Source organism: Lynx canadensis, chromosome A1, assembly GCF_007474595.2.
Source record: "Lynx canadensis isolate LIC74 chromosome A1, mLynCan4.pri.v2, whole genome shotgun sequence".
Taxonomy (NCBI): domain Eukaryota; kingdom Metazoa; phylum Chordata; class Mammalia; order Carnivora; family Felidae; genus Lynx; species Lynx canadensis.
Genome location: NC_044303.2, coordinates 239,908,136 through 239,933,373, shown reverse-complemented (window position 1 = coordinate 239,933,373; position 25,238 = coordinate 239,908,136). Strand labels below are relative to the sequence as shown.

Genomic DNA, 25,238 nt, shown 5'->3' with positions numbered 1-25,238 from the left:
TCAACACAATTTGTATTTTTTTAAGTATCTAAGAATATGAAAATGAAACGTTTTCTCAAGACAGAGGCTAGGGCTTGATGGGGCCACGCCTCCTCACACCAGAACCACCAAGTTCTCAATGGGGGTTTGAATGACTGTGTGAGCAGGCTCTGTCTTGTGTCCAACAGCAGGTCCCTCCTCCCCCCGGGTGAGTCCCTGTCCAGGTATGTCCCGTGCCTTTCTCTCCACAACCAAGTGGGGCTGCCTAAGATGTGGGGCTCCCGAGTGACAGCTGTCTCAGGATTCTGCTTACTGGGGAAGGCAGTAAGTTTCCTCCCGGGTCTTTCAGGAAAGGAGGACATCCAACCAGGGGGCAGGAGGGAAGAGGTGACGTCCAACTCCCCTTGCCCCTCAGATCTGCTTTGTGAGCCACCACCCTCACTGCTCTGCTCACCCTCGGCCATCTCCACAGGTCCATCCTGCTGGCAAAGTCTCTGAACCCTATTTCAGGCACATGGAGTTTGTCATTTTAAGAAGGCCTCGAAAAGAGGGTAGTCACAGAGCAAAATTTTGCAGTGATTTCATTCTAACTCTAAAGAGTGAATTAATTGAAACTGTTTGTGTCTGTGGCTGGCAGGATAGGACCCAGCATGTACATGGGCAGCTGTGGTGGAGATGGGCCCAGGGGTGCTGTGGTGACTGAAGCAGGAGGTAGGCATGCAGGCGTCTACTGGTAGCGAATGTTCCTGACGGCTCCCGCTCCTGGTGCCCCTGAAGAACGAACGCATGAAAGCCAAAGAGGATGGTGGGGGCGGGAGGCACATTCAGAGCAACTTTGAAGCATGTGAAGCAGCCAAGCAGGACCTATGCCTCCTGTGCCATCGTGGTGCCTGGCGTTCACTTGTTCCCGTGGACCTGCCGGGCCCCAACCCTGAAAGTGCCATTTCTGGCCACGATGGGTTTTTGCCACACCTGCCCAGCCTGGGAATCAGAGGCTCTGACGATGCCCATGTGATGTCGGTCACAGGAATCCTGCCAGGGCCCAGGCACATCCCTGTGCTTTTCATGCCGGGGAGGGCACGGCTCCAACCTAAAGGCAAACTGTGGGGACAAGAAAACTCATCACGCAGGTGGAGAGCGGGGCAGAGGGCCGGGTGTCAAGAGGTTGCGAAGGTGCCACATGGCAGCTCGACTGTCTCTCCTCCTGGTGAAGCTTAGGGGCCTATCACTGCCCAAATCTACCCGGTCTTCCTAGGGGCCAGACACCTGAATTAAGCAGGAACAGTGTGAGGACCATGATGGACGCTGGGAAACGTCTTTCCAGGACATCAGGGACATGGTCTTTGCTCCCCCCAAGGCCTATGTGGTGGCTTAATCATCGCACATCCTCCAGGAAGTCAGCGCTGCTTCCTGTTGCCTATCCTGGCGAAGAGGGAATGCAGATTCAGGGGCTTCCACTTGGTCCTTCCTACCCTGCTTTTGTTCCAGATGCTTCTTTCCAGTTGTACACTCCAGATGAGGAGAGATCGACTGATCCAAGGAACCCTCTGTGAGGGGGACGTGGGCAGAAGACCTGGAGACGTGAGCCTGTGGCTCTTAGTATCACTGACGCTGTCTCTTTCCTTCTCATTGTGTGGCTTGAGCAACACCCTGATCAGTTGCCACCCACTAGACCCTATGATTCCATCTCTATCATTGGCCACCGCGGCAGCTCCCTATGGGTGAAGGCTGTCTTCTGGGTCTTGATGCCCATCACAGTGATTCCACCCACCTGCCCCTGCCAGTCCTGAATGCCATCAGCCTGGGGCCCAAACCGACCCACAACATCACCGCCGCCAGTGGGCCTCACTTAACAACAGCAGCCCTGGCCTGTGGGCAGCAGGCACTGCCGAGCTACTCAGTGGTGCCAGAGCCCTTTTCTCAGCACCTCAGTGGGGGCAGCAGCATCTGCCCTCATGTGATAAACCCTCTCAACACCCCCTCGACGCCTCCATGAGCCTCTGTGCTTCTGGCTCCGGGCAGCCTGGCACTCATCCCCCACTGGCCGCAGGTTGCCCACAAGCGGCCAGTGTCCTTGCAAGGACATTATACGCAGGGATACAGGGGAGTCCCCCACAGCGGGGTGCCCTGCCCCACCCTTAGACGCACCCCCCCCACCCCCCGCCGTGAAGCCCAGGTCCTCTTAGGTGCAGCCATTTCCCCCTGGAGCAGGGACTTGGCCAGTGGTGGGGGCAGGGGGTCTGCGGGAGGGGCTCAGACGCGATGCTTCCCCGCAGTCTGCACCCTGACAAGACCCTGACTTGCCAGGGAGTCTGCAGAAGGTGGATTTCCCTCAGAGCTGCCGCAGAGGCAGTCGATGGTTGGCACACGAAGCCTCGTTTGCTCGTCAAGACTTCCTCTGATGTTAACAAAGGCCACACACCTTGACTTCCCTGCACCCTCTCCATTCGAATGCCGTAGGAGCATAGAACCCCCCGGTTCCCAAACTGCCACGCACGGGAATAGAACAGGTAATACGCAAGCTCAGGAGGCCCCGGAAGAGAAAGACCAAAGCAAACATGCACACGCGAAGCAGAGAAGCCACTGAGCCAAGGCTGCTGACGGGTGCTGCCGTTTCTGGCTCCTCTCTGAGGGACTGGCCTGCACTGTCCACTCCTGCCCTGAGGGTTCTGTGTCATGTCCTCGAGTAAGCCACCCCTTTGTTACTGTCTCACGTAGCTTGGATTGATCTCTGTTACTTGCAGCCAGAGTCCTAATCCGGAGAGAAAGGGAGCCGCTGTTTTTGTCACTGCTGGAAGAGAGGAGCACCTTGTGTCGGTGAGCAACAGCCCACTTAGACGGGGCCGGGCACATCCGGAGGACGGCTCTGGCTGCGCACAGCCCTCCCGGCAAGCTCTGTGACATCTCTCTGGCCTCTCCAGCTCTGGCTGAGCTGGGTGGGGTCCCCTGCGCCCTCACAAGATAGCCTAGTGAGCACACGCCGTGGCTGAGTCTTTACCAGTGCCCGCGTGTCTGCTTCAGATCGGCTTTCCTGAAGTGACACTAAAACGGGGGAACTAATGACAAACTTTTCCTCCCTCTCCTTAAAGAGATGATCTTAGTAAACTGTTCGGCCATCAGACCTTTGAACAATCCCACACAGAAATACTCCATTACGTAGTTTAATTAAATATAACTTCTCTTTTCAAAAACACACAGGTTCTTGGGTGAAGACTTCCCTGTCATAACTACGCATCATTGGTGCGTTTGCAGAATTACTTTGTCACCATGAAATCAACAACTTCCTCTGCCAACCCGTATACGCGTTATAGACAGACACAACTGTACACACACAAAGAAATACGTGGAAGAATTCTGATCTGTCTCTTTGAACCTTCACAAGGGGGGAAAGGCATGTTTAACATAAATTGAGTGGGATTAATCTATAGCACTGTTTCATTTCGGGGACATTCAGGTCAAACCCTGTGCCTTCCAACTTTATTCCAAAGTGAAGCACGCTGAAGTAGGCACCTCCACAGGAAGGAGAGGCTGAACACAGCCCCGCCCCTGCCCCGTCCAAGCCCTTCCTGTGGAAATCACTGCAACCCCACCCACAATAACCTGGTGTCCCCAAATCAATTAAAATCACAGGCTGTGAAATGACCCCTCTTCTTGACTGCCACAGAGACAGGCTCCCTCCAGGGACAGGAGCGTCAGTCTGAGAACTTCCAGAAAGCAGCCTGGACAAACGATGATGTTTGACTCTCAAGTCCCCACAAAACTTGCACACGTATCAAACAGCTCCTGGCTCCAATCCTTTTTCCGTTTTAAACACTTTTCTTTCAGTAATGTTCTACTGTAGCCTCTTAGTCCACACATATTTTGCTGTATCTGTGAAGTCATCACATAGGCATGACATGGTGTAAACATTTCGAGCCTAATAAAAAATCAGCGTGAAAAAGGGATGGCATCAGATTAACCCTCGATGAAACTTGCTAATGGAAGGCAGCTGTGCCACAAGATACGAACTTGGCCTAACATAACTTTCTGTAGAAAGTTTGTCTTTCTGATTTTGCAGTATCAAGCCAGTGTCTAAACTGCCTTGAATTATCTGAACATAGTTATCAAGCTATCGGAGGCTAGGCTGAGAGCACGTTGGATATTAGAAAATAGGATGAGGGTTAATAATTCACCTTGAAAGTTACCTGCCGAATGGCTGGCTGAACTTTCCTCATTTTAAAGAAAAAACCAAGGGGAAAGAAGTGGTTTATGCAAGGACACCTGAAAAATCAGAGTAAAACTGAATGCACACCACTCCAGGCAAGGATATAATGCACCAGCAAATACAAATAACCAGTTTTTTAGTTCAGGTTTACCTGAATAAGTTATTTCTGTTTGGATCGAGGAGTGGCAATGGAGCACAAAGGTGACATTAGGAGTCGCTGGAGAAGAAAAGCAGGCAACTGTCCTGCGCAGAGCACAGCAGCTAAGAGCAGAGCCTGGGGCGGAGGACCCCGGCTACTCGGGGGGACTAACCGTAGCTCTGAGCCACTTTCTCATGTCTGAAATGCTCCCAGTGATTAAAAACCACACACAGGCATAAATGATGCAGATCCAGAGTGCCGCTAAGTACTCGGCAAAACTTGGTCCCTAGACCGAATCCAGCTCGTGATATTCCCCTGCTATTAAACGTTGTTGTCAGCTTGCATTTGTAAAAGTTTGTCTCCCTACCACAGACAGGCGGGCAGGCTGGGTGGAAACAGGGTTCAAAAGCAGACCTCAGTCCAGCTGCTCCTGGGCCTCTCACTACCAAGCAACTGGGTGTAAACTACCGGGAGTTCCGGAGCCACACTGCCCGGGCAGCCTCTCCTGACCCTAGCTCAGCTGCCTCGCCTGTACGGGAGGCCACAGGTCTTCCAAAGGACTGCTGCAAGGCTGGCCCCTGGCTGGCACAGGGAACCTGGATTTGGGGAGGGTCCCCCTGCCACGACCAGTAAGAGCAGCCCAGTGTGTCTAAACTTTGTGCAGTTTGAGGTAACACTGACTTCCCTTCTGCGAGTCTGCAATCTGGGACGCCAGGCAGAGGGTACCCACATGACCAGCCCTCAACACAGACCCTGGGCTGTCTCTGGGGTCCCAGGTTGGTGACAGTTCATAGTCCTTGCCGGTGTGGGGGACAGGGGAGCACTCCCATGACCCCCCTGGGAGATGACTCTGGAAGCTGCATAAGCTCCTCCCTTGGTCCCATGTGCCTTTCCTTCTGCTGCATTTGCTACACACCCTTCCCATGTACTAAGATTAGGGGTGGGATTATGGGGGCGATGTGTGAAAGGCTGATTCACATTAGCTTTGTGAAAAATGGACCATGAGTGCCTACCTTTTTTTAGTTTGTGGCGAAACGGGAGATAATCTATGCAAAAACATTTTATAAAGAGTGAAGAATTACACACATAGGTGGCATTGTTGCTTTTATATGGCAAGTGTTTTTATTAGATGTCATTGCAAATACATAGCATGTGCTAACTGAACATGGACACAAGCCAGATGCAAAACACATACCAAGGTTATCAACTGAATACAGGAAACACTTTCTTTCCCTTTGGTGGGAGAGACCCTCACAATAGCATGAATCCTCAATAATATTCCTATTTTCTGTCATCATCATTAGGCAGTTCTGTTACCTGACAACTTTTATTTATAACTCTAGGAAAGAGAAAATTGGAGGAGAGAACAATTTATTTACGGAGTGATAAAAACAGACAGAACACTACTGAGAATCAGTACTGTATCTGACTTTCTTAAAAACAATCTTACCCTATAGCGCAGATATGAGGTTACACTGTTCAGCCTAATAAAATATTACAGCTTAAAAAAAAAAATCCTCCTGAGAAACTGCATCTTTAAGAGCTGAAAAGCATCAAGGAAGCGGGACCCTGTGTCCCGCTCAGAGGGTGGTGGGAGTGGAAGAACACTCGGTCGACAGTGCTACACGCGCACGCGGCAGAAGGAAACCAGAAAATGATACCCCGAAACGCCGCAGCGTGGTGAAGACGGCACGCCTCGCTCCTGCCCTACTTCTCTAGTATGGCTTTCTCGACTGCCTTGTACTTCTTCAGTTCAACAATCAGTTCCCAATATTTGAGATACAACCACATGAGTCTCCCATTCTGGCGTCTGTTGGTATTCCAGACATCGCCACAGTATGTGTCGTGCTTAAATATGTCGGTCAAGCCGGCTGCCATGTGCAGGTCGGCGGCAACCGGGTCAGTGGATGCTCGGACCAGCAACCTCTTCTCTATTTCCAGCCGCCTGCTGCGAGGGAGGAGCAGGCTGCAGTAGATGCTCTGTCTTTCCGTAAGAGCATCTTCAAACTCTTTCAGCACAAGCCTGGCCCTCCTCTGCCAGTCTTCTTCCTTTTCCAGGAAGCTCAGGTATGTGCTTCTCAAGGGCTGCAGCTGTCTCTTTTCTTGCATGACCTGAGCCCGCTCCTGTTCCAGAAGCTTCTTTTCTTCTACCAACCTGCGCCCCTGAGAGATAAGGGCTTCTCGGTAACTAGTTGTTCTGTTTTGTTCTTTTTCGAGTTCCAAAGACAAGTGAGCAACCGCACGCCGGTTTTCTGAGATCACGGCGTGGTACTTTGCTTCAAGATCCCGCTGGAAAGCAGCCGTTCTCTGACGGTACGCTTCTCTCTCTTTTTCTATTTCTTTCTGGGACTCCCTAGACCAAATCCAACCTGACAGGAATAAATTAGAAGAGACATTTAATGAAAAGTCAGAGTTGAAGTTCTGTAAGCTTTATTTTTAAAAAGCATGAAAACAAAAAGGCATAAAGCGGCTAAGAACAACATTTCAATAAAATCTTAAGCCCTGAGAGATACAGATAACATTTGGTATGAAACCACATAGCACGCAAAGTCCGCATCTTAAAATCAGACAGGGGTTCCCAAAAGGCAAGTGTGACAAGGCTGCTGACAGTTCCCTCTTCAGCCTCATCTCCTACAGCAAAGAAAGTCTACCACTGCTTTCTTTTGCTCTCAAACCCACCACCACTGCCTACTCTGACTACAGTGCATATACTACTGGCAAGGTTTAAAAGTTCAGCGCACCTGCGTGGCTCTGTCAGTTAAGTGTCCGACTCTTGATCTCAGCTCAGGTCATGATCTCATGGTTTGTGAGACTGAGCCCCAGGTCAGGCTCTGTGTTGTAAGTGCAGAGCCTACTTGGCATTCTCTCTCCCTCCTCCACTCACACTCTCTCAAAATAAATAAATAAACATTTAAAAAAAAAAAAAGAATAGCATCCTCTTCCCCACTGAGCAGTTTAAAAACAAAAAAAAAATCACTCTCCATACCCAAAATCGGAAATATCTCAAATTGAATTTAAAAAGAGTATTGGTAGATGCCAATACCGAGATGACAGAGACGTTAGGATTACCTGACAGAGAGTTTAAAGCAGGCGTGATAATATACAGCCTAAGCAAAGAAATAGAAGATATATTTAAAAAAAAACCCAAATGAAAATTTTAAAACTGAAAAACACAATAAATGAATTAAAAAAACACGGGAAAAAAAGTGTGGAGAAGGGAGAACCCCGACAAATGGCTAAAATAATAAAATGCAGATGAACACAGACATAAAATACTAACAAATGTAATTCTACAATGTGTGAGAAGGATTACATGGCATGACCAAGTGGAGATTATTCCTAAAATGTAAGAGGCTTCAATATTCAAAAACCCATCAGTGTAATCCGACATGAGTAGTCTAACGAAGAAAATCACATGATCCTATCAATTGCTACAGAAAAACATTTGACAAAACTGAACACCCATTCATGATAAAAACACAGAAAGAAACATAAAAACAGAGAGGACTTTCCTCGCCTTGACAAGGAACACCTGTGAAGACCCACAGCTAACATTGCACTTAACGGTACACACTGAACGCTCTTCCTCTAAGATAGGAACTTCTCAAGGGAGGCCTGTAAACGTTAGCCAGTGCAAGAAAAAAGAGGAAAAGGAAATAAAAGACAAACAGATTGGAAAGGAAGAAAGAAAACATTAAGTCTCATACCTTATACTCATAAAAAAAATTAACTCAAAATGGATCGTGGATTTACGTGTAAAACATTAAGACTAAACTATCAAGAAACAAGAATCTTCAGGATCTACGGATAGGTGAAGAGCTCTCAGGAGGAAAAGCATGACCCATGAAAGAAAAAGTGACACACTGGACACCATCAAAATTAAAACTTTTGCTCTGTGAAAGCCTCCGTTAAAAGAACGAAAAGACAAGTTACAGAGTGGAAGAAGATACTGGCAAACCAGATACCTAGCAAAGTAGGAGAATCTAGAATATAGTAAAAACTCTCAAAACTCAACACGAAAACACAACACAACTAGAAAATCACTGTGAGACTGGAACAGACACTTCATGGAAGAGGCAATGTTATCAGCCATTAGGGAAATGCAAATTAAAGCCACAATGTGCGTAAAATAAAAACAACAGTGACCTCCCCAAATGCTGTGGAGGATGCCAAGAAACTGGATCACTCACACACTGCTGCTGAGGATGCAAAATGGTACAGCCACTTGGGAAAACATTTTGGCATTTTTTTTTTTATTAAAAAAGTTTTTTAATGTTTACTTATTTTTGAGAGAGACAGAGAGACAGAATGCAAGTGGGGGAGGGGTAGAGAGAGAGGGACACAGAATCCAAAGCAGGCTGCAGGCTCTGAGTTGTCCACACCGAGCCCGATGCAGGGCTCGGACCCACAAACCGCGAGATCATGACCTGGGCTGAAGTTGGACACCCAACCGAATGAGCCAGACACGCGCCCCCATTTTGGCATTTTCTAAAAAAACTAACCGTTGATTCTCAGGGAGGCTGACAAGAGCAAATGCTTTTTATGATTCAGTGTTCTGCACAGTGCCAGCTTCTAGGTCAGAGCCTGGGCAGACCCAAACCCAGCCCTAAGGGTGTTGCCACTTAGAAGCCTGCCATCTTGCAAAGCACTCCTAACCCTCAGGAACGCTACCTGTTGCCTGTGGCTAGGGTGAGTGAATTGGAAGGCTTAACCTTACACTGACTAACTACGATTAATTAGTTTTGAGGCTGGGACAGGCCCTGGAGGGACTCTCATGTTCCCTTTGTTTTCCAGACTCGTTAGCTTTTATAGTTTTTCATAACAACTTTTACTTTTGAGGTTCTTGCCTTCTCGACTTTTGAAATGTTGCTTTTTGTCCCTGACAAGGTTCATGGAATACTGTGCCTTTTCTTCTTGGTTGTCTTATTTAGGTAACAGGATATGAGAAAACTTTTAACTTGGCATTCTTATAAAGATTCTCCAGTAACATATTATTACATAGTTTAGAAATTATAATGCCAAATATGGGTGTTAATTAGCCTCCTGGCACAGTCAACGTTGCAGGTGATAAGTGAACAACTGATAAATGCTACTCTCCTCACCCTTCACTTCCTCTATGGCAAGCCCTTCGACCTGAGAAATCCAGGCACATAAAAAGACACTCCGTAAAAAGTATCACTGCTAATAGAGGGCAGCTTGGACTTTTCTTCCATTCAATTATTCAGTTTCTCATATTCTCTTTTAATTAAAATTTTTTTTTAATATTTATTTATTTTTGGGAGACAGAGAAACAGAGTGCAAGCAGGGGAGGGGCAGAGAGAGAGGGAGGCACAGAATCTGAAGCAGGCTCCAGGCTCTGAGCTGTCAGCACAGAGCCGGATGCAGGGCTCGAACTCACGAGTCGTGAGATCATGACCTGAGCCGAAGTCGGATGCTTAACCAACTGAGCCACCCAGGTGCCCCTCAGTTTCTCGTATTCTTAACTGCCAACCCAGAACTGTGGGATATGACAAAATATAAAATCAATTCCTGAACATCGGGAAATGTATCACCGTAGTGGAAAATAAAAGCTAAGGGCTGGAATACTTATAACTGGCAATTGGTCATTTCCCCAAAGTGGTACAAAGTCAGTTCAAACTAGAAAGAATCTGGCCAAGGCTGAGCAGAGGTTTAATGGATAAAGTCTCCCAAAGGCTGATTTTCTAAAGACAACCAAAAGGCTTTCTTTTATGCCTGTTTTATTTATTCTTCCCTGTCAGTCCTTATGAGGGCAACTGAAGCAAGAGAGCCCCCTTCAGAGCAGTGAAGTCTGAAATGGGAGCTAACAGTTACTAAAACTCACCCCACACACAATGCTTCTGAATATCTTGTTTTATTTAGCCTTCACAACGCATCGAGGTAATTATGATTAGCTAGCTTCAATGGATAGGGAAACCAAGGCTCAGGGGGTTAAGTAATTTGCTTAAGACTCACTGTATGGATAACACTAGAATGTACACTGGCATCTGTCCGTGCCCAAAGGCCAAAGTCTTTGGGCTCCACACTTTCAGTCCCCAAAATGCAAACGTTAGGAAAACCATGACTTACGAAAAGCAGCCAATCCCAGCATTGGAACCAACAAGGCATAATTCCATCTGCTTCCATCACCCCCATCAGCCCTGGAATTAGGCCGGATATTCCAATTTGGAGGGTCATTTAAATTATTCATGGAGATATACCTTGAAGTAAATAATAAAATCATTAATCACATGAAAGGAATAAAATACATCTGGCACAATCGTGTCATCCTCTTGGCTCAATTCTACCTATGAGCCAGCCACATAGCACCGAGTCTTACAGGATTAAAAGAAGAAAAAAACAAGGCCTCAGACAATAGCAACTCCCCAGGATATAGTGGCGGCAAAGACACGCCTCAAATAAGTGAAGTAGAAGGAGAAAGAGATAAGGTCTCTAACATAAACAAGCTTTAGAGTACGGTTGTACACAAAGACGTATCAATAGGAAGGTGTGAAAACACTGGCTGCTTCAGGAAATGAATGACATTGAGAGGTCCAGTCAGCGGTGTGTTGGGGAAATGGGAACAGGCTAGGAAGGCTCTCCTGCCTCCCCACAAACACCACGCTTCTGCTTAGAGCTCATGCTGTGTCTCAGTAACTAGCCTGGGGTCGAATGTTAGTATGAAATGTACCAATTTACTAAGTATCCACAGGAGGTTGGGCATTTTCACAAAATAGAGCAATGAGACTTTCAGCTTATCTCTATGTGATGGCCACAAATAATACACACTGATTACAAAAGAAATAAAGCAAACATAGGAAAAAAGGAATCTAATTCAATTTCGAAAGACTTTAATGGGGTTTTCAATAAATACTTAACATCTAAAAATAAAGAATTCTAACTGGCAATAAAGAAATGCCAAAAAAATTATGTTAAGGAGTTTGTGGTAACTATACAACAAAAAACTAGTTATCTGAAAGTACTAAACTGCAAAACTCTCAAAGTAGGGCTGGGAAGGACAGTGTTCATTTCCTTCAAGCCAGTAAAGTCCACTTGGTGGGCGGGGGGAGGGGGGGGCATAGGGCCTGAGGAAACATACAATCCTAATAAAAGCAGCCGAATCCTAAATAAAGACAAAGGGTTATACACAATTGTATTCTTTATGGTCTTATTTAGTACTAGCAAAGACTTGGAAACAACCTAAATGTCAATAAAATGGGAATGGATCATTGTAAACTTACTCAGTAAAATAATCCGAAATTATATTGCACAAAATTGTGCACGAAAAAGATCCTAATAATACAAAACGAAAAGCAGGATAACGACTAAACGACTAAAACTATTGATTTCCCATGCCACTTCCTTCCACAAAAGATTTCAGGTAACTTACATAAACACACACGAAAATTAAAAACACTTCCTAAATCTGAAGCGAAATCAGGCGACTTGGCGAAGACACTTAAACCTCGGGAGCTGCCCTCTCCACCGCTGGAGCCCCCCGCCCCGAGTCGACCGCGCCCGGGAACACTATCTCCGGAATCCCTGAACACAGCCTGGCACCCTGACTTACTCCGACCCCAGCGCCACCCCCGCCCTCCTGACCTGCCCCCCGGAACCCCTGATCCGCAATCTACCCCTGGCCACCCTCCGGAGCTACCTCCGGAACACCCGACACCCCTGATCCCCAACCTACTCCCGGCCCCCCTGACCTCCCCTCAGGCCCCCGGCCTAATCCTGGAACCTCAATCTACCTAGCAACCCCGAACTCCCCTCAGGCCCCCGGCCTACCCCCGGAACCCCCGATCTCCCCTCAGGCCCCCGGCCTACCCCCGGAACCGCAACCTACTCCCGGAACCCCCGACCTCACCCAGCCTCTCCCAAATGCAGCCCAGGGCCTGGTCCCGCTTCGATCACGGCCAGGCCCTCCGACCTACCCCCGGGCGGGGAGCGCCGGGCCCCGGGTCCGTTTAGCGCCACTGTCTGATCCTGTGCGCAGGCGCGAAACCCCCTCACGCCCCGGGGTCGCGGCGTGGTGCGCAGGCGCGGTGTCCCCTCGTCCGGGCCCGGGCGCTACTAGGTGCGCAGGCGCAGTCTGGCGCGGGGGTTGGTGGGACAGCACCGTGTAAGGCAGACATGTCGGGGGTCCGGGTGGTGTCGCGGCTCCTGGGCGCCCGGCGCCTGGCACTGACTAGGGCGGTGAGTCGGCGCCGTGGGGCGGGCAGGGCGCGGGGAGCCGAGGAGGGGCAGGACTTCCCACGGGGCGGAGCGGACGCCGAGTCCCCCCGGCGCCGGACCGGGACGGGGTCGCGAGGGTCTGGGGGAGGATGCGGTGAGGAGGCCGCCCGAAGGGGTGGGGCCGACCCGGAGGGCCGCGGGACTCCTTCTGAAGCCAGCGAGTCGCGTCCCGGTGAAGGTCATGACCCCGCTTGCCGTCCCCGGGGACCCTTCCCCAGAGTACTAAGGTCGCCCCCGCCCCAGCCTTCGGCGCGTGGGGAGGCGTGTTTGCCCGAGGTCACCCTGACAGGTGGCGGCCCGTGGGTGCCCCGGGCCTCTGAATCCAAAAGCGCCCTTAGATCTCCGGCGGAGGCGGGCCGGCAACCGCAGGCGCGCGCCGGCCGGGCGCTGTGCCGATCGCCCTGGGGACGGTCCGTCGGGTGCCAGCAGCCCCGAGGACCCGGCCGGGCTCGGCCCTCCCGCCCCAGGCAGGGTAGGTGGGAGGCACGTCTGACACCGGCGCTGGCGCTTGCCTGGCAACTGTTTGCAAAACCGCGCTTCTTCGGGGAAAGCGAAGACCCGTGTTTCACACCGGGATCTGGCAACTTTTGGACCTTCATTTTGGGTTTTGTATGGTGGCCTTTTGCGCACATTAGAAAACCAGGCGAAGAACGTCAGCGCTCTGACCGCAGACCACGTTCGGGCGACGGCGCCGGGAAGTCTGATTTCCCGTGCGTTGTCTGCCCGGACTCCGGTCAGTCGTGGATGACCGTCAGGGTTGTGCCTTCTGGAGCCCTTGCTTACCGGATTGTGTCAGATGTACTCCTTACAGTTACGTCTTCAGGATCTACCTTTTCAGGTTTTATTTCAGCACACTAAACTTGGAGGGGTTGTTGTTTGGGTTCTTTTATATGATCCGCCTGCCCACCTACTTAGTAATGTAATTACAGAGTGAAAATCCCAGTGGGAACCGAGGCATTCAACAGTATTGACAGGAGTTATGCCTGTAGTTATACCTGCAATTTTCTCCATTTTGAAATACAGATACTAAAAATTAAGTTAAATGTGAGAAGGTTAACTCCGCCATCCTGCCAATGCCAGAGAACGTTTTCAATGCTTTCTCGTGCTGCTGTGGTTGATGCTTCCTGAGCAGAGGTCCCCACTCTCCACACCCCACCCATCTTGGGCTCTAAGTCCACAAGCTGGATGGGCAGTGGGGTATTCTTCGGCAAACGTGAGCAGACTTCTTAGTGCCTCCTGCTTGTTAAGTGCAGTGACCAGTAACTGGTGGTGCTGGGAGAAGAGCTAAACATGCGTGTCCTCGGTCACCCCAGCGTTCTTGTGCAGACTAAGACCCCTCCAGTCTGTGGAACTCCCTTGACCACCTGCCTGCCCTTTGTTTATGACCTTGTTGTCCTTTATGTAAACTGGACTAGAATTCTAGCTCTGAGCTCTTAGCTGCAAGTGAGAATAAGATTCTGAGCACCACTGGTCAGAGTGTGTAAACCTGTACTTTTGTATTGGCTTGATTGGAAGTTATCTTGGTTGAATCAACTATTAGCTGCCAGCATTTACCCTTCTTTTTACCTTGATGAAGATAGCTTTTCCTGTGGAAATTAATTCTGCCCCTAAGCAGTATATGTAGTGGAATTTAAGATTGGCAAAAACAAAAGCATCAACTTAGAACAACAACAACGAAATGTATGATCACCAACTGAGAAATGTGCACGGAGAGTAGATGATGAGGGTAGTTTGAATAAAATCCACAGAGAATTTTTCTTGATTTCATTTTGTTCAATTCTCTGGTGTTTCCAAGGCAGTTTATATTTACAGCTGCTTTCAAGTTGCAAAATCATCAAACCTATTTTGCGTTGGTTTCATTTTTAGTTATCTTAATGCACTGACATAATTTGCAGACTGTTCTGGTGTATTGAAAGGAAAAGTAAAAGCAAGGTCCTTAAATAGTTGCTGGTTAATTGCTTCAGATGAGATTTTTCAAATTCTTTAACATGGGTATCCAAAGTACTGTTCTAGAGTAAGTCAGTTTTTCTTTGAATGTATTGTTTTGAATTTGGCTTAATGATGTATCTAGAATTACATTATTTAGGCCATTGTGGTAACCTTTTTTGTTTTCCTTTTTGGGGTAATTGTACCGCTGTGGCATTCATTTCTGCATTCTGTGGGATGTTTTTCCTGGTTCACTGGAAAAATTGTGGCTTGGTTTTGATACGTAATCTGGATATGCATCTTATTTTGGAGTCCCAGAGATTTTTCCTAAGGCTCCTTACCTAGGGGGGATGTACTGAATCTGGTACCAGCCAGGCAGACCAGAGTTCAGACCCTGGATAGACTCCATTTCTCTTTCATGAGGGTTCTGGGAGGTAGCCTGTGACGCCCTGGTGTGGTGATCATTCTAGCCAGGACCTACACCTACAGCCTGTGCTCGATAATCTTGTGAATTGTATTCTAAGCATCCCTGTTTTAAAAACCTTTAAACTTCTAATGAAAATAATTACACATAGTTATAAAAAAAAAAAGTCAAGGAATACAGAGGCTTTATAAATGAAAAGGATTGAGACCCTCTCCTAACCTCAGACCTGTTCCCCAGTGAAATCACTTCTGAATTGTTTCTGTTATTGGCCGCTGGTGTTTACCTCCATGTCTCTAGCTAATGTGCAGGCTTACGTTCATCCATTTTGGACTTTGACTTGTGGCTCTGAATGAGGACTCAGTTCGCTTAAACCATCTTCCCCCATCCTCAGTTCTTCCCATGGCCTTCCAAGGCACTTTCAGAGCCTTTATGGGCTGCTTTTCTTATTATACAGATTGTACTTACAAATAGTTTCTTGTCTGCAATTCATAGGTGAACGCTATCAGATGGGGACCTGTACTTCGCTAGATTAAGGGTTTCAATATCTCTGCCCTTCTCTTCAGTTTTCTCCCTTTTACCATTTAAGTCATTCACTTGTGCTTTCATGTCATTAAAAGCTCTGTTTCTTTTAATTCTGCCTCCAAGGCAGATTTCCTCACGCTTCTTTACGTTTCCCTGTTGGAAAATGTTTGATAGTTTTACTTCAAAAAATGTTAAATAGTTTTATTTATAGACAAATTGGGTTAATTTTGGGCTCTCCAGATTCTAAAATTGCTCCTCAAATCCGATTTGGATAAAAAGCTAGTATTCTATTTTCCACAGGGAGATAGTATGATAATTTGTTAAAGATTTCATTTTAACAGCTGCCAGTGTTTAAGATGGCCGTGTGTGTCTATCTTTATTTAACGTGAACATCCTAGAAAGAAGAAATAAATACTTAGGGAATCTCACTGTTACTATTTTACTTTTTTACAGTTCAACTTAAGCAGGTAAGTTTAATGATCAGAACAAAAATGGGATCGCTTAGGAAAAACTATATAAAAGACGCTTTACAGTATAATATGTCCTTTTCATGTTGATTATTTTTATAGGATTTAATATGTGATTATTCTTCAGTTTTCTGAATTAAAATTGTTCAGGTGGCCATAAAATCTGGAAACATAGACAAATATACATAATAAATAGTTTACTCATATTCCAACAAATGTTCAATGAATGTGCTGTTCCTCATTAGCATTTCATACTTTAACAAGTTATGCAAAACTGCATGTGCACCAAAGCACTATTTCCATCAATCCTCGTACATCCACCTACAACGAATCGCTTGTGGGGATTTGTGTGTCTCACTTTCACTGAATAAACGTGTGCCTTTAGCACACCCAAGGTGTAATTAAGGAAGAAGTGTCTGTCATCTGTGTTTCTGGATTGTGTGGTCCTGTTTTTGGTTTTGTTTTTTTTTTTAAGTTTCACCTACTATAAGTCTTAAAAACATTTTTGACCATTCGTATTATACCAAGAAAAAAGATGAATACTAAATACAAGCTAATGGAAAAACAAAAATTCATTTGTTTTACCTTTCTATTCCACATCACAACATTTTACTGAAAATGAAGGGATTTTTCATCTATAGATAAAAGACTCTAAATGGTACTTAGGTTGTTTTACAAGTTTGATTTTAAAATCGTTTAGAATTCACAATGGGTCTTACACACAATGATTTCAATAAATCAGGCACTCCAGAGCACAATTGGAGGTGTAACAATTATGTGATGACTTCTTAACAGTCCAAGGAGATAAAGACCTTTTTTTCAAATATGGAAAGAAATTAATCTTTCTGCAGTATTAACCCCTAAAAGCTATCTTCCTTTATAGACTACAATATTATTGTCAATTTAATATACTTTTATTTTTTTTAATCTTATTTTTAATGTTTGTTTTACTTTTGAGAGACACATCCAGTGCGAACGGGGGAGGGACAGAGAGAGAGGGAGGCGCAGAATCCTAAGCAGGCTCCAGGCTCTGAGCTGTCAGCACAGAGCCTGATGCAGGGCTTGAACCCATGAACCGTGATATCATGACCTGAGCCGAAGTCAGATGCTTATCTGACTGAGCCACCCAGGCACCCCCATATACTTTTAAAAAGAACTCCCAGAGGAAGAAATTTCTGGAGGTTTTCCCAAATATATACAGCTACTTTTTCTGTCATGCTTACAACATCTGCAAAGTACGGAATGTTCAAATGCAGATTCTTATGATCAAGGGGCTCCATAATTGCCTCCTCCATATACTCTTTGAGGTCAGTCACTTTCATAACTATTCCTGTAATAGGATCAATCTCTCCATGTACTGTCACCACAACTTTATAATTGTGCACATGGCCATTTGGATTGTTGGCATTCCCAAACAATTTCAAGTTTTCTTCATTACTCAGAGATGTGCTGTGGAGCCAGTAGGTCGCTCTGAGGGAGATGAGGTGGGACAGTTGCGTGGTGTTCTTGGCTTGCCTTCCCACTTGGTTGGTGGTGGGGCTGGGACAGGCTCTCTGTTTCTATTTTGATTTCAATTTGGTATTGTAAAATGTATTGTTCTTTTTTGGAACTATTACCTTTATCTTGTACTTCATTAAAATTTCATGAACATTTGTATTTTGCTGACTTGGTTCTTTGTTAAGATGTGATTTTTACCATTTAAAAATTATACTAAAGCAGAAGAATATTCTTTTTAAGTTTTTTAATTCGTTTACTGGACAAAAAGTTGACTTATGTCAATAAAAACAAAAGTACTTAGGGGCGCTTGGGTGGCTTAGTCGCTTAAGCATCTGACTTTAGCCCACATCATGGTCTTGTGGTCCATGAGTTCGAGCCCTGTGTTGGGTTCTGTGCTGACAGCTAAGAGCCTGGAGTCTGCTTCAGATTCTGTGTCTCCCTCTCTCTCTGCCCCTCCCTGGCTTGTGCTCTCTCTTTCTCAAAAATAAATAAACATTAAAAAATACATATATACTTAAAGTTGAAATTGGAGAATTCAAGAATATTGCATTTATCAGTTCAGGTCTACTTAGAAATTCAAGAAACTTCTTTGTAATTGGAACTGTTAGCATAAAGTCAACATTTATTTGTGGCAGGCATCATTCGGTCTCAGTGCTTAAGAAAGTCTAAAAAAATATTTTTAAGTTATTCTTGAGAGAGAGAGCGAGAGGTGGGGAGGGGCAGAGAGAGAGAGAGGGAGAGAGTGAGCATCCCAAGCAGGCTCTGCACTGTCAGCACAGAGCCCAGATGCAGGCCTAGAACTCATGAACTGTGAGATCGTGACCTGAGCCAAAACCAAGAGTCAGTTGCTTAACTGACTGAGCCACTCAGGTGCCCCTAAATGCTAAAGAAAGTCTAGAGGTTGGAGCCACCTGCTCCATTTGCAAGCGGCCAAGCCCTCCAGCCTGGCCTGAGGCCATTAATCTTCAAAGAAAGTCCTTCTGTTCAAAACCACTCAGAGTTCATTTTGTATTTTGCCAAATTCTCCTCCCTGAATTCTCCACTTGTTTGTCCTACAGAATAATTTTTTTACCCCACAGAATAAATAGCATCTCTTCCAAACTGCAGAATACTCGAAGACATCTCTCATATCCCCTTTGTCATTGTTAAACATACTTAATTCCTAAAACTGTTCATGAAATTGCTAAGACTTCATTTTATCAGTAGCCGTCTAAAATGCAGTCATAGAACAGAAAGACATGCCTTATAAGTTGGTTTTCATATAAAGAAGATGGCCCCTCAGGCTGGGCTGTGATTTCATTAATACCAATTTTCTTGAGTAAATGTGTTCATAGGGTGGAACATTTAAGCCAAAACTTGGAGAGTTGGAGAGATTAGCCAGGGAATGGCCAGGGACAAGTGTTCAGACAGGGAACAGCACCCTGGAGTATGACAGAGGAGAGGGGATGTGGCTACAGCCCAGCGCAGGTGTGGAGAGTGGTGAAGCAGGAGCATCTCTAGGCCTGGAGTCTTCACATTCACAGTGAAGGGTTGGTCCCGCTGGTACCCAGTGTCAGGGTGAGCAGTAGAGCCTCTTGTAGAAGATGGATCTCCCAATACACTGTCCCAGGCCTTTTCCAGTGAACCACAAAACCTTGCAGACGTGTGGTGCTATAGTGTGAAGAGGGTCATGATGGATCCAGTAAAAGTGCTTCATTGTAAACTACCACTTTCACAAAATAGATGGGTTTCCCATTGTCCACTAAAAACCATAAATTAAGAAATGAACGTGACATTGTGTCCTTTTCATTTCCTGCTGAGTCTGTGAGTGTCCTGCTTGGAGACAAGCTTCATCTAGAAGAGCTTTTCTCGGAGTGCCAACTCCTTGCCACTTGGGCCTGCCCTGGGTCCTTAGTCCACCTCTACCCTTCAGGGTTAAGTAGAGGACCCCAGGTGAGCTGTCTAGGTGAAGGAGCAGCTGGATACATAAAAAGGTTAATGACTTGGGAAATTTTGATGATTTGTTATTCTTCTAAGACACTTAAGTGCTCTCCATCTCTCCATCTCTGTCTCAGCAGTGGCCCGCGACATGGCAGGCAGGCACCTGCGGTTTTCACTTCACTATTGATGGGAATAAGAGGTCTTCAGCTAAAGTTTCAGATTCAGTAAGTTTACAACTTTTTGTTCCCTTATAAATGATATGCTTGTCTTAGAGGAATAATGATCTATGCCAGTCTTCAATATATTGGAGTAATACACAGGTCTTATTTAAAGGAAAACATTCTGGTTCCAATAATGCTCTATTTTTAGTGTATAGCACTTAACTGTAGTACAAATGTAAGCATAGTTACTAACATTTTTTGCTTATGGTTCTTAAGTATCTATAAACCAGATTAAAATTTAAAGCAGCAAAATAATAAAATACCAGTGACCACTGAACATTATTCATTGTGACAGATGACATAGGACCCTGAAGCCACTTGTGTGTAGGCTCTTGGTGTTTACTGGGTCTGTTCTGTCCTCTGCTGAAGGCACTAAAATTTGTTTACAAATTCTTTTCTCACAAGCTCACAATAGTTACTGAATACTAGTTGGCACCTTCTCAGTCCAACACAAACATGGTCCTGAAACCGGGGGGTGGTCCTCAGTGCTGAGGCAGTTGCCCAGATGAATCGGAATGTGCCTACCTAATTAAAACAACATACTGGGGCACCTGGGCGGCTCAGTCGGTTAAGCATCCGACTTCAGCTCAGTTCATGATCTCGCGGTTTGGGAGTTGGAGCCCCGCATCAGGCTCTGTGCTGACAGCTTTCGATTCTGTGTCTCCCTCTCTCTCTCTGTCCCTCCCCTGCTTGCACTCTGTCTCTCTCTCCTTCAAGAAATAAATAAACATTAAAAAAAAAAATTTACCTTTTCTTGAGAAACTTGCTGACCGCAGGTGGAGAATCATGATCTATATACTGCATTATGAGCTTAGATTCACACAAGCATGTGTATGAATATATGGCTGTCAACGGAAAAAGATGAACAGAAAGGATGATGGAGTAGGAAAGCCGTATTTAGAACTAATATTTTGATTTGTGTCGTTGCTTTCCTTTGCTTCCACGGTTCCCTGCTTTGAGGCTGTACCTCTTGTTTTCAACATTTCACTTCATGGTGGGTGTCCCAGGTGCTAGGATGCGTGCTCCCTCTTCGTCGGGTCTGTGTTTCGGTCCTGTCGGTGTGGGGTGTGCCAGCCACACACTCTGGGTCCTGGCACAGGGTGGAGGCCCCTCTGCTGTGGTTGCTCTTTCATCGCTTCTTCCATTTTGTCTGAGCTCTTGCACTGCACCCACCGTCCCAATGTGTGGCATAGGTAAATGGGTGGTTGACAGGTGAATTGTTCCTTTCCAGATTTCTACGCAATACCCGGTAGTGGACCATGAATTTGACGCGGTGGTGGTAGGCGCTGGAGGGGCAGGCTTGCGAGCTGCGTTTGGCCTTTCCGAGGCAGGGTTTAACACGGCCTGCGTCACAAAGCTCTTTCCTACGAGATCACACACCGTTGCAGCCCAGGTAAGAGAAAGGGGCCCCCTTAATGGTTTTGGCGCCTGCACAGCAGTGCTCAGTCTTCTGCCACAGGCCTTCTCACTGCACGCCAGCCATGTTCCTGTCTCTCTGCTCCTTGCACCCACCTGGCTTACTCGCCTTGGGAGTGTGTTCCCACACTGCCTCCACCCCCACTGCCGGAGTCACTCCTAGGGCCTCTTATCGCTCTGCTGCTCCAGTGACACTCAGGTCTTCTCTGAGCACCCACCTAATCCTCTGGCCCCCATCATAGTTTGTCTTCACTGTACTTTCCCAATCTAAAATGAGCCTGTCTCTGGACTGATTCTCTTGGCCCTGCTGCATCCTTGGCATGGGCCTCGTTAAGTATGATGATGATGAGCTTTGCTGGTGGCATGAATGTGCAGGACAGAAGAACATTGGCCTTTAAATGCTCAAAATTTAGGGAAGAGGATAAAAGTAAGATGAAAAAGTGCACAGTGATTTTATAATTTTGTTTTCTTTCCTGGCACACCGTAGGTGGTACGCAGGTTGTATATAGTATTCCAAAACTGGAATGAATTGAACTGTTTTTTCCAGTATTTGGAACATATTTCCTCATAGAGATAGCAGAGTGTGGGGTAACTTTCCAGGAACCAGTAAAAGCCACCCTAATTACTGTTGTAGCCTGTATTCAGCATGCAGCAACATTCTTCAGGCACTTTGCTACACAGATACTTTGTTCTAAAACTATGTGTTATAAACTGAAAAATAAATAATACATACTTTTGAAGATTACATTGTGTCTAAAAGGAAAAATGGATGTAAACATAAGTCTAAATAATGAGAAATAATAGTATATTCAGGTAGTGCAATATTAAAACAATAAAAAGTTAGAAATGGATAGCTTACCTTGAATGCTGGTTGGAGAAAGTAAGGTTTAATTGGGGGGATAAGACAGGTGGGGACTGGGCAAGTCTAAAGTGTACTCCTGGGGGGGGGCGGGGCACATGGCTGGCTCAGTCAGTAAAGCGTGCAACTCTTGATCTCAGAGTCGTGAATTAGAGCCCTGGGTTGGGTATAAAGATTGCTTTTTATTTTTCTTTGAGTAGGCTCTGTGCCCAGCATGAGGCCCAGCATGGGGCTTGAACTCTCGACCCTGAGATCAAGACCTGAGCTGAGATCAAGTTGGACACTCAACCGACTGAGCCACTGAGGCGCCCTGAGATTACTTTAGAAAAACAAAATTGTATTTCTTGGGACTCCTGGAAGACCAGCTGTCTGTGGCCCTGATTCTTACTAATAGTAGCAATAAAATAATAGCATGGACATGTGCACTGGGCCAAGTATTTAGTGTTATTTTAAACTAGGTTTCTCTCTTCTGCTACTACTCTGGTACTTAACAGTTTTTACTAGGACTGTGTTTGGGTTTACAATCGGTGGGGTCGGAGAAGGAGGAGGAAATAACTTGTGACTTTTGCTGCTTGTCTTGTTAGGGTTCCTGGCTTTGTGCTGGTGACTCTTTTCTTGATAACTGAAACATAATGGGAAACTGAGGCACAGCAGCACCAAGCGGGGAAAGAATTCCTGCATGGGTCTGCTTGACTCAGAAGCTTGATTGAGGAACATTTGCAAAAAAGAGGGAAGTCAGAAAATGTGCCTTTTCTTCTCAAAAAGAGATGAGTAATCCGGTTTTAAGTTGCGGAGGAAAAGTGTGAGTGTTACATTTGTCCCTGTACTGCCATTTTCTGTGACTCTGAGAGACAGACACGGTAGAGAGAATGTGACTCTGAGTTTAGAGTTTATTCCTTGACCGTAAGTACTTCTTTAACACATGTCCATAAATGCCACTGGGAACATTTTGTCATAAAATTATCCCAGATGGATTTGCTCAATACCTTTTATGTGCCAGGTTTGGAGGTGACGAGCATTGCTCATAAAACCGCACTTAACCCTCCAGATGGCTCTCGAGTTCAGCTTCATGTCCCTTCATGGGTAAGGGCACTGAGGCTGAGGGAGGTAAGATTTGGCGTCTGTCGTGCCTCTCCCTGCTCAGGACGGTCCTGTAACCAACCAGACTGCAGTCAGGTCCCTCACATGCCGTTGTTGTCAAAATTAGTTGGTTTTCTCTGAATCCAGTTTTGGGCAGTGGGTGGAAGGGGGATGGGCCTGGAAGGTCCAGGGTTCCCTTTCGTAGCTTGTAAGTCTGCCCTGTGTTTACAGGGAGGGATCAATGCTGCTCTGGGGAACATGGAGGAGGACAACTGGAGGTGGCACTTCTACGACACTGTGAAAGGCTCCGACTGGCTGGGGGACCAGGATGCCATCCACTACATGACAGAGCAGGCCCCTGCTTCCGTGGTAGAGGTACTGTCCTTGCATGGTCTGTTTCTGGTAGAAAAGAGAGGTCGAGGCAAATGTGGTCAGCCCAAGGAATGGTAACCAGTTGATGTAACAAGGGAAATCTTTCCTATCATTAACCATTCAGTTCATTTAATAACAAAGTTTTTCTCTTTTCCTGAAGTGTTGAAATTTTCATAGAACGTATTGGTTTGGGTTTACAGGTTTATGTTGAAATTGTTTAGTGTAAATTAGCGATGAATATCCCGATTCCTTCAAGGTCCTGGGTGTTTGTTTTCACATTTCACAGCTGGAGAATTATGGCATGCCATTCAGCAGAACTGAAGATGGGAGGATCTACCAGCGCGCTTTTGGTGGACAGAGCCTCAAGTTTGGGAAAGGCGGGCAGGCCCATCGGTGCTGCTGTGTGGCTGACCGCACTGGCCACTCGCTGCTGCACACGTTGTATGGAAGGGTGAGGCCACCCTGGGTGCATGGGGTGACAGGACATGGTCTGGTTAGGCCAGGCATGTGGTGATGAGCTGGAAACAGGCCACTCTGGGACAGGTCAGAAGGTCAGCATGTCAGCCCTGGGGTTGCTTAATAAACAGCAGACTAACATGGCAGGATGTATATTTGTTAATTGTTAATTTGAAAGTGTCTATTTTAGAAAATTAAATTGATCTGCCATACCGAAAGTATAAGAACAGAGCAAGTATTTTAGGACTCAGCACCTCTGAGTCCCTGAACTAATTGATTTAATACTTAAGTGTTCAAACTGGACTAAGGTTTGGGGGACAGTAGTTACTGGATAATCAGGGCCTACTTTGGCATAGCCAAGTAATCAATATTTGGAATAACTCTGATTCATAATATTCAGTATTCTGAATTCTTGCTCTCAAATGGGGACAGATTCTTGATTTGCAAATGTTAGGACCCTGGTGGCAGCTTCGGCTGAGTGCATTGACACACGTGTGACAGGATCTGCCCATCCTGCAGCATACTGTGTCATGTTGGGGAGCTGGTGGTTTTGTGAGAGCCCTTCATGTTTACTGAGCAGCTACAGCATCTTCTCTGACATGCATGACATGTGTATGTCCTTCTTATGGTCTGATCTGATCATACAGCTGAGAGCAGGGTACCTTTCGTGTTGATCCACAACAGCATCAGCACTATGGTTGATGCAAGTAAAGTCTGTGGCTTCTTTTGCAGCCCAGGGTTTACCCTGTCCATTTGTTACACACCACATCAGAGCCCTTGACTTGTTCATATGAGCAGTGTTGCTGAAATGTTAGTTTAACACCCTAAATGCAATTGAAACTGTGGGGTTCTTTTTTCTTTCATGTTTTTTAGTCTCTGCGATATGATACCAGCTATTTTGTAGAGTATTTTGCTTTGGATCTCCTGATGGAAAATGGAGAATGTCGTGGTGTTATTGCGCTGTGCATAGAAGACGGGTCCATCCATCGCATAAGAGCAAAGAACACTGTTGTAGCTACTGGGTAGGAGTCTAACTTGTATTTAGTTTTTCTGCAGGAAAGTTGGGTCTCCGAGTTTCTTTAAAAAAAAAAAAAAAAATGGAGGCAGTGACCTAACCCAGGAGCATAATAAGCTTTGCCAGTCTCAGTTCCATGTCTCCAAAGGGGACAATCATAGCACCTGCCTCAGGTGGGTGAGGAAGTATCTGTCTTCAGTTTGCACCTGAGAGGACCCTTGAGGAAACGGGTCTGGAGAGTCACGTGACACTTCCTGGCTTAACCTGTCTTTTGCTTTAGTGGACACTGTGTTTATACTGATTTCTGGTGTAGATAAGTGCTGTTTGTTCACATGATGAAACTAAATTACATTTCTTACATTGTCAGTCCGTTATTTTAACCCTTTACAAGAGTGAGTCCATAAAGCAAAAATTTCAGCATTAAAGCAGCACACGCTTCTCAGGGAGGTCGTTCAGATAGCATGAAAGTGCCTTGAAGTATAAACGAGAGTGCCTCCTCCGTCTCCCAG

The 25,238-nt window shown here is 46.2% G+C and overlaps 2 protein-coding genes across 6 annotated transcripts in view; one reads left to right on the top strand and one right to left on the bottom strand.

Annotated features, from left to right (window-relative positions):
* Nucleotides 1–5,421: 5,421 nt before the first annotated feature.
* Nucleotides 5,422–12,356, bottom strand: CCDC127 (coiled-coil domain containing 127). Of its 2 annotated transcripts, none has more exons than XM_030333444.1 (3): nucleotides 12,254–12,356; nucleotides 10,410–10,540; nucleotides 5,422–6,691 (listed from the first exon to the last, which is right to left on the bottom strand). In XM_030333444.1, exons 2-3 carry the CDS (start codon nucleotides 10,528–10,530, stop codon nucleotides 6,030–6,032), a joined length of 783 nt encoding a protein of 260 aa, XP_030189304.1. In that variant the 5' UTR covers nucleotides 10,531–10,540; nucleotides 12,254–12,356; the 3' UTR covers nucleotides 5,422–6,029. The 2 variants fall into 2 exon arrangements, with proteins under 2 accessions (XP_030189304.1, XP_030189313.1); XM_030333453.1 differs by having other exon boundaries at nucleotides 12,187–12,265.
* Nucleotides 12,357–12,359: 3 nt separating this feature from the next.
* SDHA (succinate dehydrogenase complex flavoprotein subunit A) overlaps nucleotides 12,360–25,238 on the top strand; it is a 30,327-nt gene continuing 17,448 nt past the window's right edge. The window contains exons 1-6 of one of the 4 annotated variants that reach the window (XM_030333429.1): nucleotides 12,360–12,515; nucleotides 19,448–19,534; nucleotides 20,763–20,924; nucleotides 23,118–23,261; nucleotides 23,545–23,709; nucleotides 24,588–24,736. In XM_030333429.1, coding sequence (XP_030189289.1) covers nucleotides 12,453–12,515; nucleotides 19,448–19,534; nucleotides 20,763–20,924; nucleotides 23,118–23,261; nucleotides 23,545–23,709; nucleotides 24,588–24,736 — 770 coding nt within the window. In that variant the 5' untranslated portion in view covers nucleotides 12,360–12,452. Of the gene's footprint in view, nucleotides 12,516–13,335; nucleotides 13,393–13,656; nucleotides 13,768–19,444; nucleotides 19,535–20,762; nucleotides 20,925–23,117; nucleotides 23,262–23,544; nucleotides 23,710–24,587; nucleotides 24,737–25,238 lie in introns of those variants that run through there. The other 3 variants (XM_030333421.1, XM_030333436.1, XM_030333412.1) reach the window with 3 other exon arrangements.